Genomic DNA, 14,137 nt, shown 5'->3' on the forward strand with positions numbered 1-14,137 from the left:
TTAAATTATTTAATTAAAAACCACAGAAAGACCAAATGTCAAAATCCATTTTATAATGTCCCATTCTTACCTAGAATGCTTTACAACCAAATGGATTTCAGAGTTTGGAGGCTTTCACATTTTGGAATGTTTACATGAACTCTCAATGTCCCTTATCTGAATAAAATATGTCCAAAGTTTCAGATTTGGGTGCACTTCAAACTTCAGCCACATTAATTAAAACCAGCAAACAAGGAATGGTATATATATTATATAAACTGCATGCATTGTTTAAATATGTAATTTGGTTATAGCAGCCAGATATAGCTAACTAGTGAAGAAATATCACTAACTACTACATTTCTGTTTGCAAATGTTTTGCATTATAGTTTATCTTTAAGTCCTACAAAAGATTTGCCCTAGTCTCAGACTTTAAGGGAATGACACAAAGGCTAGGTAAACAAGATAAACAATATTTAAAGCAATATTTTAAATATCCCAATTAGTGCCAAAAAGCCTAATATGGACAAGTCCCAAAATATTAAAATCTGACACAGTGTGTAGTTTTGAGCTGGTCAGATACTGAAGCAAAAGGAAAACGCTGTCTCCCCTTTGTGTGTTTTCAATGGTTTATCTCTCCATACATAGTTTTAAACAATTGAAACACTGAATAGTTATTATGCTAGAAATTACATTATATGAAGTGTAAGGTTTTATTCACAAGCAGACCAGCATTGATGGTAATTTCACCTTGGCTTTACGAAGCAAACACAACATTTCACAGCCTGTTTCTTTAATGTTCTGTGAAGAGACAGCCACCCTCATCGTTTAAACCCATCACTCATTCAATGGACACTAGCTGAATTTGCACCAAGATTGAAGCCGCCTATTTGGCTTTTATAAAGCTTGGGCTTCTTGGGTTTCTACTTTGACCTTTTTTTTTTTTTTTGGTTCTTTTTTTCGGAGCTGGGGACCGAACCCAGGGCCTTGCGCTTCCTAGGTAAGCGCTCTACCACTGAGCTAAATCCCCAGCCCCCTACTTTGACCTTTTAAACTGACTAATAGATCTAACCACAAAATGAAATCTGAATGGAGGCCTTGCCTTAAGCATGTTTTATTTATTTTTTTAAAAAGATTTATGTATTTATTTTATATATGAGTACACCGTAGCTGTACTCAGACATACCAGAAGAGGGCATCAGATCCCATTACAGGTGGTTGTGAGCCACCTTGTGGTTGCTGGGAATGAACTCAGGACCTCTGGAAGAGCAGTCAATGCCCTTAACCGCTGAGCCATCTCTCCAGGCCCCATGTTTTATTTTTAATTTGCTCTTTGGTTCGTTGACTTCCACAGTTAGAACGGGAACTGGCTGAACTCAAGATCTCTGGCAAAGGGCAGAGTGATACTGCACCAGAGGCCGAGAAAGCCCGGAATAGTGAGACTCTCACACAGGAATCGGTTCTGCAGCAGAAGATACTGACCAAGCTGAATGCCCTGGACGACAGAGTCATGTTCTGGAACAAGAAGCTACATGAGTATGTTTGCTGAACTGTCTAGTCAATCTGATTGATAACAGGAAAGAATAACCATGTTGGAGGCCAAGAGTTGAGCTCAATTCCTTTGCTAAATGGGAGAAAACAGAACATGAACTGTGTTGGCACACCAGGTTCCTAGGGGCTGGCCCACTCAAAGCTGGGCTTTGGCTGAAGCCATTTTCAGTTAAGCAGAGTGGCTTCTTCCCCTCCGCATGGTGTCACATCTCTGGTTCTGTCTGCAAACTAAAAGCAATTGTGTGCTCCTTAGCTGAGAAACCCAGCAAGCTGGGGACCAAACCCAGCAAGCTGGGGACCGAACCCAGGGCCTTGCGCTTGCTAGGCAAGCGCTCTACCACTGAGCTAAATCCCCAGCCCCCACACCTCAGTTCTTACTGTTCACACTGCTCCTTCATTTGTGGGGACACTGGGTAAATGGGTTACTAGACCCCTGTAATGATCTTAACAACAGGACTTAGCATTTGGAGGTGGGGACTGCTCCATGCAGGCGACCCTCCCGCTAGCTCTTCTGATGGAAGTCCTATTAGTCCTGCTGTGGTGCTGAGAATACTTTGGTGTACGAAGACAAAATGGCCTGTCTAGGATATGGCAGCCATGCTTTTAGACCGAGGAGAGTCTCAGCTTTCCATCCTCTGCAGGAGGGTAACATTATCAGTGGGGCCTTCACTGCCAGAGCAGAATGTCTTGTTCTGGGTCTAACTGCTAACACTCGTGTTACTCATCCACTGGAAGTGAGATGTAACTGATACTAAAACGCAGGTTCCATGCTGACGTTCACGAAGCCCATGAACGGACGGCTTTGCTTCAGTGCTGTCTGTGACTTTCATATCCAATGAATTTTGTGTATTTTGTCTGTGGTAGAATTGAAGCAATTTATCGTACTGAAGTAAAACAGAAGAAGAAGAGCCATGGCTTACTGACCCCATTTCTGCTCACGGAGCTGGAGACCGTGGGGAACATCCATTTTGAGGAAGGCACTCGAGCTGATGAATGGTAAACCTGAGCTTTAAGTAGAGCTCCAAGATAACTGTACTTAAGATCGATCCCGAGCCAGGGATCGCTTTCAAGACAGTTCTTACCTAAATACTCATCTGCTGACACTTTGCTGTCAAGCAGTTTTCACCGGTACCTTTGTCTCACTACTTTATCATCATCGCCACACCCCGGACACCTCAGCGGGGTCACCCCTCACCCATTCTTCTTAGCCAGTCAGCAGGAAAAGTAAATGGGAAGTTTGTAAAGATTTTAAGGGTTTATGCCCACTGTTGTCCTTGTGATGTTTATGCAGTTGCTGGGCAAACAGCCCTGGATTCTGAATTCTGCCTGAAAACCAGAGCAGGGCAGATGGCCCAGCAGGGGGCTGTTGGGGTGTTGAGTGGGGCACATTATGGAGGCCTCCTGGCTGTCCTGCAGGCCTGTAGTCGAAGGGGAAGCCGTTTGGGAGCTAAGCTAAGTCAATGGTTCGTGGCCCTTGGGTGTGGGAGAAGGTACACAGAGCCAGACTCCAGGCTGCGGGGTTCTCTGTATCACAGCCAGCCAGGAAACGGTCTGGGCAAGGTAAGAGTGAGACTCTGTCCAGGCCAACTTTGTCAGCTCTGCTGGTTCTACTCCTGGAGTCTGACACCACGTGGCTTATTATAAGCATATTTAAACAAAGCAGTTTGTTACTGTTTCCTTGTGTAATACAATCTCTGATCCACAAGGAGGCACAATTACATCAAAACCTACTTTGAAGTGCCTGTCATTTCTGGCAAGAAAGTGAGTTCTAGAGACAGGTTGCATGTGTTAGACTAAGGGCCTAGGGAAGGATCTGCCATGGTCTGGGTCATACATTTAACACAGAGGTCATTTGGGCTGTTAGTCACCTCCTGCATTGATAAAGCCTTTGCTTGTAAGGCGCTCTAAGCTATGAGTTCAGATATGGAACTCAAACCACCCATGAGGAAGCTTCCCTTTGTGACTGTAGCCCTCACATCCATTCATTCCAATGGTTACAGGGTAAATGTATCTTATAAAGGATCATTTGCTTCCTGGTCGAATGGTCCATCTTCCGGTCTTAATGTTCATTCTGTGCATTTTAAGACAAGATTGTAATTTTATAAGAACAGCCAGATGAGGGCAGCAGAGAGCCGACCAGCCATTGCTCAAAGCTGATACATCTTCCTCTGGTTCTCAGATTGCTTTTCTTCCTGGAAGATCTCTGAGGCTTCAAGAAGGTTCCTTGAGTGCTCCTCACCCAAGGCTTCTTCTCTTCTAAGTCTTCACTCTTTAGCATTTGTTATATTCATGGCTTTATATATTATTGAATGTCCACTCCCTTTGGAATATAAAGCCTTGGGAGAGAGGTGGACACCGCCCTTCTCACTGTGTGCCCTAACTGAGGATAGACCCAGAGACAGTGCCCAGTGTTGATGATGACCCAGGGTCTGATTCAGCAAGTGTGTGAGATGTGATCAGGTGTGCTAGAGGGTGAAAAAGAGTGGAGATTGTCACTCCTGCTGTTGTAACTACAGGTTGGGGCCAGGGGCTGAGTAAATTAGCTTTGAAAGGCCCTTTACATATCTACACTGGTGTTTTGGAAAACAGTGGATATTAAAATCTGGGTACTACAGTTACATTTGGATAGAAATGATTATTTGTGTATGAATACATACATATGTACATACATACATACTTATATACATGCCAGATAAAATCATCTAAGGACAGTGGAAACAAGAGAGCCATAATTTTGGTTCCTGGGGAAATGCAAACTTTCCAAGTCTATTGGAGACTGGGGAATAGCTCAGTGACAAAGAGCTTCTTCCCTGCAGGCAGAAGGTCCTTGGTTCAATCCTTAACACCATAAAAACATAAAGTAAATGAAAATTTAAAAAAGGAATCACTTCAGGGAACCAGAAAAAAAAGGAAAGAAAAGACGAAGGCCTAGCCTGCAGGAAGGCAGCAGGAACTATGGCCACACTGAAGGTAATCAAATCACCATGGGAAGGAGGACTGTTCAGGTCCTGACATTGTCTTCAGGTAGAAGGACCAGATAACAGAAATAAAAGTAAAACACATTTTACTGCGTTTCAAATTTTAGCACCTTTTCTGATCAAATGTGCCCATTGGAACACAAATGCAGTTACCTTGATCTGATGAAGTATGTTTAGGAAAAATATCACAAAATAGGACCTACGAGTTTTATGGCACGGGCGTCATTTCCTTCAGCATTTTGAGGGCAATCTCTTGTTCTGCTTTATGTGTGTATTCTGTATCCCCACATAGGTTTAATTCCTGCTATGAACTAATTCTCTCACGTTTCTGCACCTGGGACTTCAGAGCATACGGCATCACAGGGGTGAAAGTCAAGCGTGTCATTAAAGTCAACAACCGTATTCTGAGACTGAGATTTGAAGAGAAATTCCAAAAGTGTTTGGATCTAGAGGACATACAAGATTCAGAGTAAGAATCAATTCTGTAATGAGTAACTGTAAAAAGCCTGCCTTTGTTTCACTTTGAGGGAGAGAGAATATGAATATTCCTGTCTTAAAAGTTAACATATAAAAGATGCACCCTGCTAGGAAATGTAGTCTGGTCCTGTGTCTCCCATGGTCAAGATGACCTCACGATCCATCTACACTGAACCTCTTTCTGATTGTGGGGTAGAAGCACTGGAGGTTTTAATGACATTGGAAACAGGAAACTCTCACATGGTGTACAGTTAACTTAGCAATGGTTACGCTTTTGTGACATTAACTCTCACTCTCTTTCTGCCTCTATTCTTCCTAAGGAGCTATCGAAAGATGCTGGAATGCCTCTTCTACGTCTTTGATCCTGAAGTGACAGTAAAGAAAAAGCATCTGCTACAAATACTTGAGAGGGGATTCAAAGACAGCGACACAAGCAAGGTAGCACACGCTCTCACCCAGAGTACTCATGGGCTGCCCCTGGTCCGGTGTGTCTCCCCACCCCTGCATCACTGTTTACTGCAAACTTCTGCTCCTGTTTCCCAGGAGTCCTCCATGGCTCGCTCTGCCTGTCTGCTTTGACTTGGTTCTTCTCAGAGTCCTTTACTGGTGACTTTGAAATCTCCTTTAATTGGCTTTAAACTCAACACGAACCTCCAACACTCCTGTAACTCCATGTTGAAAACATCCCATTCCCTCACTTCAGCTGTGCCTTCTAGCTGCCACCGGGCTTTCTATTTCCTTTTTCTGCCACCATTTCTTTCCTCACCGCTAATACTGCATCCTCGCTGCATCCCTGAGCTCCAACATATGCAGCCCACTCCCCTGCACCTCCTGATGAGGAGCTGTAGCCCAGCGTTACAGACTTTGCTAGTTTCTAGTCCCATACTTGGAATCTCATAATCTCTCCTCACAGATCTAGGTTGCTTACTCAGAACAGTGATTCTCTTTGCTCTTTGTGTAATAATGATACAGTTTGGAAGAAGTGAAGTTAGTCGCAACAAAACTAAGATGTCTGTGCACAATTGAAAAAAATGTCGACTGTATGGCATACACCCGAAAGGAATGGGATCCTTTACAGATGCAATACCTCGCCCCAACAGGGCCTTCCTTTTGGAGTTAGCAGGAGTCTTTCCAGAAGTGCTTGTTAAAGCTGTTGAACCCGGCACCATGCAGTGCTAACGTTGGTTATGACTTTGGCTTGTTTTCCCTGTGGAGCAAATTTTGTTCCTTAGCACTTTTGTATAGACCTATTTGCATGTGAATTTTGAATATTTAAATGAGTCTGCATAATGAACCTGCACCTGGAGGTAATCTCTTTGTAGATTTCTTTGGCCCACACAGAAATGTAAAACAATAAGCTATCCGCATCCAAGCAGGGATGCTGTTGATTTTACACTTTTAAAAGAGCCCTCAGATGGTTTTTTTCTCCTGTGCAGCCCCCTCTTAGAAAGGAAGCTGTTACCCTTGTGAACAGCCTCAGTATGTGTGAGTGCCCCCGAATCGAGTTCCTCCAGCAGAAGTATAAAGAGGAGAAGAAAAGCCCATCAGAGAGCGACCTCTACAGACACGGTAAGGACAGTGCGTGCGTCTGAGGTCGTCATAAGGCCCTCGGCTCCTCCATCCCTGCATTCTTGGTTTTATCAGTCCAAGGGACACTGTCCAGGTTGTCGTGTGGCTTACTCACCAATAGTGACATGCCCCTGTCAGTTCAGCCTCGCTGTCTGCTAAGGCTAGCCTTAGGGAGATCCTTTGTTGTTCAGACATTTCACCCAACTTGCATATGCTTTTCAGAGGCTGCTTCTGTCTTTATGTTGCATCATAAGAATAAACTCAGAAGTATGCACATGCTAGCTTCACGAGAGAGGAAAGAGAATTGGCTTGTATGTGAAATACTCAGATAGGGCAGCCAGGAAGACTGCATGTACTTGTTCTGAGTCATCACAGTCTAAGGTGATGAGAAAGCCTGACAGGAGTTGTAAGGCATGCGGATTATTGTTCTGTAGGAGGCAAAGGGTGTGGTAGTTTATTCAGTTAGTAAATACCATTCCCACAACTTACATAGATGGCAGTGTTAAGTACAAGAACCAACCTGTAAAACACCTTGGAAGCACTTACAGGCTGACAGCCTTCTCTTGCCTCCCCTTCCACTCATCATTCTTCAGAATGTACTCATTAACAATGTGCTAATTAAATGCTTATTGTATCTCAGGCACTGTCTGGTTTTCTGTAAACCAGTTTTCCCTACATAGTGCCTGCAAAAATCAATAATCACAAAATGAAATAAAAGTTGTAGTTACTGTAATAAGTATAAATACGAATGAAGTATCAATGCATACGATAAAGAGGACAGACAGACCATCAGGCTAGGGGTTAAGGGCACTCATTCTGTTATCTCTCTGACTGACTTAGTGTCAGGTAGGCAGAACTTTGGTCTGTCCTCAGCAGGGAACGCCTGTCGATAGGAGGTTTACCGTCTTAGCAGAATGCCTGCCTGGTGTGCCTGGTGCCTTGAGCTAGCAACACTTACTGATTCTTTGAGAATAACAGGATCCAGACCACAGTTCTGCTGGGATGGGTCACGGCAAGCTGTCAACTGTGCCTGGCTTCATGAGGTTAAATATCATCAGAAACACAAACTGGCTGCTAAACCAAGGCCTCTTCACTTGAGAAAAAAATTGATACTTTTCAAATCATTCTTTTTCATTACAGTTATTAGACAAACCTCATATTTACCATCTAGTTACTCCTTCTCAAATACATTTCTAAAACAGGCTGGCCTGATTCACATTTTATATCTTGTATAGAGTAAAAATAAAGAGTCAGGCCTGGGGAGATGGCTGAGTGCGTAAGAGCACTGGCTGCTCTTGCCGAAGGCCAGAGTCAATTCCAGCACCCAACTGGGGGGCTCATAACCACCCTGTAACTCCGGTTTCAGGGGATCCATATGCTCTTCTGAGCTCCACAGGCACTGCTTTCATGTGCAAACGCTCACACACACACACACACACACACACACACACACACACACAAATAAAAATTAAAAATTAAAAATAATTTTTATATAATGCATATGTAATGGTTAGAATTTTTTCAACTTTATTGACTCATAGGAATCCTTAGTATTTAGCAGATTACAAGGATCTCAAGAATCCACGAGAGAAGAAATGTCTGTCCTTCCATTCCATAGATATGTACTTAGTACCTGTCAGATCTCAGGTGGAAGAGGCCAATGTCTCAGCAGGTACCTGAGTTCAGTCCAGGACCCGACACGATAAGAGACAGTGCATACACACAGAGACACAGACAGAGAGACAGGCAGAGTCACACACACTCACACACAGAGACACAGACAGAGAGACAGGCAGAGTCACACACACTCACACACAGAGACACGGAGAGACATGCAGAGTGACACACACTCACACACAGAGACACAGACAGAGAGACAGGCAGAGTCACACACACTCACACACAGAGACACAGACAGAGAGAGACATGCAGAGTCACACACACTCACACAGACACACAGAGAGAGAGAGACAGGCAGAGTCACACACTCACACACAGAGACACAGACAGAGAGACACGCAGAGTCACACACACTCACACACAGACACACAGAGAGAGAGAGACAGGCAGAGTCACACACTCACACAGAGACACAGACAGAGAGAGACATGCAGAGTCACACACACTCACACACAGAGACACAGACAGAGAGAGACATGCAGAGTCACACACACTCACACACAGAGACACAGAGAGAGAGAGACAGGCAGAGTCACACACTCACACACAGAGGCACAGAGAGAGACAGGCAGAGTCACACACACTCACACACAGCGACACAGACAGAGAGAGACAGGCAGAGTCACACACACTCACACACAGAGACACAGACAGAGAGAGACACGCAGAGTCACACACACTCACACACAGAGACACAGACAGAGAGAGACACGCAGGGTCACACACACTCACACACAGAGACACAGACAGAGAGAGAGGCAGAGTCACACACACACAGAGAGACACACAGACAGTGAGAGACACGCAGGGTCACACACTCACACACAGAGACACAGAGAGAGAGACAGGCAGAGTCACACACTCACACACAGAGACACAGACAGATTGAGACACGCAGAGTCACACACACTCACACACAGAGACACAGACAGAGAGAGAAACGCAGAGTCACACACACTCACACACAGAGACACACAGAGAGAGAGACAGGCAGAGTCACACACTCACACACAGAGACACAGACAGAGAGACACGCAGAGTCACACACACACAGAGACACAGACAGAGAGAGACACACAGGGTCACACACACTCACACAGACACAGACAGAGACACGCAGAGTCACACACTCACATACAGAGACACAGACAGAGACACGGAGAGTCACACACACACACACAGAGACACAGACAGTGAGAGACACGCAGAGTCACACACACTCACACACAGAGACACAGAGAGAGAGACAGAATCACACACACTCACACAGAGAGACACACAGACACAGAGAGACTGGATACACAGCAGAGGCATTTCTAAATTCCTGTGTTCTTTTCTTGACTCTTTATAGTTTTATTTATGTTTCCTTTTCCATTTGTTAGGCCAGCCATGTGCAATTCAGTATGTAAACTTGGCCTACAAGTTATAAGGATCCTGCTTCTGCCTCTTAAGCACTGGGCTGTATGAGCATAAGCCACATGCCCAGTGCTTAGTGTGTTCACTGAAATCACAATGTCCGATTTAAGACCCGTTTATTAATTTAACAGATATGCCCTAACTTCTACCTTGAATCAATTTGTATGCTGTGCACTATCCAGAATCAAGATAGCCATGGCGTCCGCCAGTACAGAGTATTGAGATTAATAAACATTACATTGGATATATATTAAGGTCATATTTGTTAAAATTATGTCTTTTTTCATATTTAGGCACCATCCTCATTGCGAAGGTTTTTCTTGGCCAGAGTATTCAGGCTCGTGACCAGGAACCCATCAGTAAAGCCAACTACCCCATGGTTAACTCGGTGTTTGTTCCTCAGAGACACATGCTAAGTATGTCTGCCAAAAAGAAAGATGCGCTGTCATCCCTGTCAGTACAAACATCCCCTTCAACACAAGTCTGTGACTTACAGCATGGTCTAATGTAACCTAACAAGGCCTATCACTTTTCTGTGCAAACCTGCTTCCAGATAGTAATGATTTTTCTCTTACTCATATCAATAATGTGTTGAAACGTATTTCAATAATTATTATTTGTGGTAGGTGTGTGTGTGTGTGTGTGTGTGTGTGTGTGTACACTCACCTACACATTCAACTCTCATTCAACTATCTGTGAAGAATTAGTTCTAAAGTACACACACACACACACACACACACACACACACACACACACAGAGATACACACACACCTATAGATAAAAAAAACTTCTTGAATTCTTAAGTCCTTTATGTCAAACGGCATGGTGTCTGCATGCCATCTACTCAGCCTTCCTGGCGACATGACACCATCTCCATATCATCTAATACAGTATAAATGAGATGCTGCAAACCCTTTATTGTTCCAGGCATAGTGACACAGTTCACTACAGACACTTTTTTAAAACCAAATACTTCTACTCTGCAGTTTTTGAATCAATGGTTGCAGAAGTCATGGGGATGGAGTGATTCTTGTGCAAGTGTGTGCAAACAATTAGTTTTCAAAGGATTAAAAAAAAGAAAGGATCTTACAGTGCTACGTTTATCAAAACTCCATTTAGTCCTTGGTATAATGAAGATTTAAGAGGAAAATGATAAGTTAAAAGTCAAGCCTGCTCTGTGGGGAAAGGGCTGTAATTATTCTGACATCCATGTTGGGGCACCGGAGGCTTTTATAACACCCTCAATTTTGTAATTGTGAGAAATTGTTGGTAAGAATTTGTTGTCACTTCTTCATATATGCTGGAGTTTAAATGTTTACTGTATTTTGAGTGTTTATTTTCCAGACTTTTTTTAACTCTAGATTCTATCATAGGACAAAGAACTTGTGATTGTGGATATCGGCAGTACAAATGGTTTGTCTTTGACCACGACCTGGTTTTGCCAGAGTACATCGTTGAGTTTGAGTATACTACAGTGGTATGCAGTTTTCTTTTTCTTACAGTTTTTAAAAATGTGAATTACTTAGCCTGGGGAGGAATAATGTGAAATGCAATAATGCAGAGATGGTATTATATATGCTCATCAAAGTTTTGTGTGCATGTGTGTGCACGCATAATGGCTATTCTGTGAAGGACTGAATTTCAAAACTTGTCATCATGATACCTGAATACTTTTATTATGTGAGCACATTGTTGGTTTATTCTATAGCTGTAGTCTCACTGGGAAACATCCTAAGCCTATGAATGCCTATAGAATAAGTCTAGGAAGCTACCATGCCCTTAGCCTCCTGCCCCTTCCTTTCATCAACCAGTCCCCTAACAGTTTTGTCGTTTGCTTTCAGTCCATTTCTGTTGACACACACACAGTCTTAGCTACCAGAAGCAGGCTCTATGTCTTGCTTTCCACAATACTTTATGAACATACTTTGTGTCATTGCACATAGATGTATAGTTTTCTTTCTGAGGCTGTTTAGTACTCAGAAAAACTGATTTAAGTTCTCCTGTGCTGATAACATTTATAAGTTCTATGTAGTTTTATTTATTTAAATCCTGTTTGAGTGAACGTTATTATAGATGTGTGTTTCTATGATTGTAGATGCTCTTATGCAAGCGAGACCTACAGAAAACAATAAAAGTGCACAGATGCATAGCATTTAAGTTTTGGCATTTCCACATATTTGTCACAGAGGCTTGGCCATTTTACATGTATCCAGCAGAGAGGGGATTTCGTTGTTGGTTTTTTGGTCTGTTTGTTTTTTGTTTTTTGTTTTGTTTTGTTTTGTTTGCATCCTTGCTAGTAGGGTATACTATCAAACTTTCTGTTCTCTTAGGCAAAAAAGCAAAATATTACAAATTTTATATGCCTAAAACTATTCACAGCATTACAAATCACCTGTTACATTCTACAAGATGGTTTTTTCATGCTGATTTTTAAAACTGTATATTGTGAATATTAGTACTTCATTTTATAGTGCAAAGTTTCTGAGGTCTTCATTTTAATTGTATGGATACTATCTAGTCATTGTCCTCTTGCTGTGTTTTGAAATACTACCTTACTCATTAAATTATTTTAACGTTTAAAAAAATTTATGTATAAATCCCTGCTCTGTTCCACTGATTGATTTATCTGTCTTCAGGATCTATTTTGTTTTAGTTAAATACAACCTGATAATGCATTTTAATATATGATAGGATAAAGTCTCTTTTAAAATTTTTGAAAAACTCTTGAACATTTTTATTCCTAAAAAAATTAAAATCAGCTCATCAGTTTCTATTAGAAACACTTTTTAAAAAAATTCTTGATCATTTTTTCTCAAACTCTAAAATTAGTTTACCAGTTCCGCTTTTGAAATTCCTACTAAGATTTGATTGAAACTGTATGGAATCTGAGGCTTCATTTAGAGTGAATTGTGTGTGTGTGTGCCTGAATGTGTGTGCACACACGTGAGTGTGTTCAGTTTATGCCGTGTATGTGTGTACACGTGTAGGCCAGCACAGGACATCATCAGGTGTCTTCTTCTGACACTTTCAGTTCTCTGAGACAGGACCTCTCACTGAAGCAGAAGCACACTTGTCATTGGGCAGGGCTGCCTAGCCTGAGCCCTGGGGATAGCTGGCCCCAGCCTCCCATTGCTGGGCTTGCAGGTACAGGAAGGCATGCTCAGCCTTTTACCCGGGTGCTACGTTTCTAACTCACAGTCTTGTGCTTTGTACCCACTGAACTCTTTCTCTACCCCTGATTTAAACTAGTTTGATTCATCTGTCTTCTTGTCCAGAATCACAATGGCCCACCTCACTCATCTGAGTATGGGCACATACTCCCTTCTGTACACGGGTCTTTACTTCTCTGTAGCGAATAGAAGTCTAGGTGTCTTTTATTTTTACTGATCTACCTGTCCTGTACACAGAAGCTCACACAAACAGTAAGCAGCAGTTCATGTAGCGCACATGACACAGCAGTCTGGGGAGGGTGGGGGGAGGGCAGTCTGGACAGTTTGCTGTCGCCAGCCAGACATCCTGCTTGCTGCTCGCCACTTCAGGAACTCTTCGAGTCTGATGAGTCAGTCTTGTCTTTACCTCTGGGAAGTTTCTTCTCTTAGTTCCTTTGATTATTTCTTCTTTTCAGTTCTCCGTTGAGTCTTCTGAAATCTACTCTGGAGAAGTGGCTCTGAAATGATGATTAAAAGATGTGGAAATGACTTTCTCCTTCTTTCTCCTATTCACCTAGTTCTTTGCTATGGGAGATTTCCTCAGTACTGGCTCCCAGGATGACAATTTAATCTGCTGTTATATTCACTTGCCTTCTTAATACTTATTAAGTTTTATTTTGGTATTTGTTTTTACATTTATTATAGCATTTATTCTATTCTTTTCTATAGTGTCTTATTATTTTATTATACCTTCTGTATTCTCCTACATTTAAAAATATTCTCTGATTAATTATTTCCTTCTCTTCTAGGGTCAGTTCTATTTGTTCATGTAGCTCTTACTTGTTCATTCACAGTTCTTGCTGTAATCACTTTCTTACCCAATGCCTACCAACAGCAGCTTCCTGTCCCACTGCCTACCAACAGCAGCCTCCTGTCCCAATGTCTACCAACAGCAGCCTCCTGTCCCAATGTCTACCAACAGCAGCCTCCTGTCCCAATGCCTACCAACAGTAGCCTCCTGTTCTATTTATTTACTCTAAACATCCCATTTCTCTGGATCTGGTCTTAAAGGTTATCACCTGCCTGTGTTTTCCCTAAAAGTCACAAATTCTGCTCTTACCTGCCACACATCAATGCCTTCTGCATTATCTGATAATTTCTTAACCCTTGTTCTATGCCTTAAAATATTTTAAATTTATTCTTTGCCAGTTTTAAGAAATCTTTATGGGTGAGAACACCCAGGCCTTGCTCATGATCTTAATCTACGCTTATACATTTACTAAAGTGATTTTATTATCCTAGATATTATTGTAAACTGCAAAACCCAATTCTTTTCT

At 42.4% G+C, this 14,137-nt stretch overlaps 1 protein-coding gene across 6 annotated transcripts in view; it reads left to right on the top strand.

Moving 5' to 3' along the window:
* The window catches only part of Lrrc9 (leucine rich repeat containing 9), an 84,869-nt gene that overhangs the window by 23,126 nt on the left and 47,606 nt on the right, over nucleotides 1–14,137 (top strand). For all 6 annotated transcript variants that reach the window (XR_005505474.2, XR_005505472.2, XR_005505473.2 and 3 more), the window contains 7 exons: nucleotides 1,334–1,515; nucleotides 2,395–2,526; nucleotides 4,801–4,977; nucleotides 5,306–5,423; nucleotides 6,422–6,554; nucleotides 9,944–10,066; nucleotides 11,025–11,128. Coding sequence is in view for 3 of the 6 variants with exons in the window: in XM_063261711.1 (XP_063117781.1) it covers nucleotides 1,334–1,515; nucleotides 2,395–2,526; nucleotides 4,801–4,977; nucleotides 5,306–5,423; nucleotides 6,422–6,554; nucleotides 9,944–10,066; nucleotides 11,025–11,128 (969 nt within the window). In the remaining 3 variants the exon portion in view is untranslated. The remainder of the gene's footprint in view (nucleotides 1–1,333; nucleotides 1,516–2,394; nucleotides 2,527–4,800; nucleotides 4,978–5,305; nucleotides 5,424–6,421; nucleotides 6,555–9,943; nucleotides 10,067–11,024; nucleotides 11,129–14,137) is intronic.

This window comes from Rattus norvegicus, chromosome 6 (assembly GCF_036323735.1).
Source record: "Rattus norvegicus strain BN/NHsdMcwi chromosome 6, GRCr8, whole genome shotgun sequence".
In the NCBI taxonomy this organism is placed as follows: domain Eukaryota; kingdom Metazoa; phylum Chordata; class Mammalia; order Rodentia; family Muridae; genus Rattus; species Rattus norvegicus.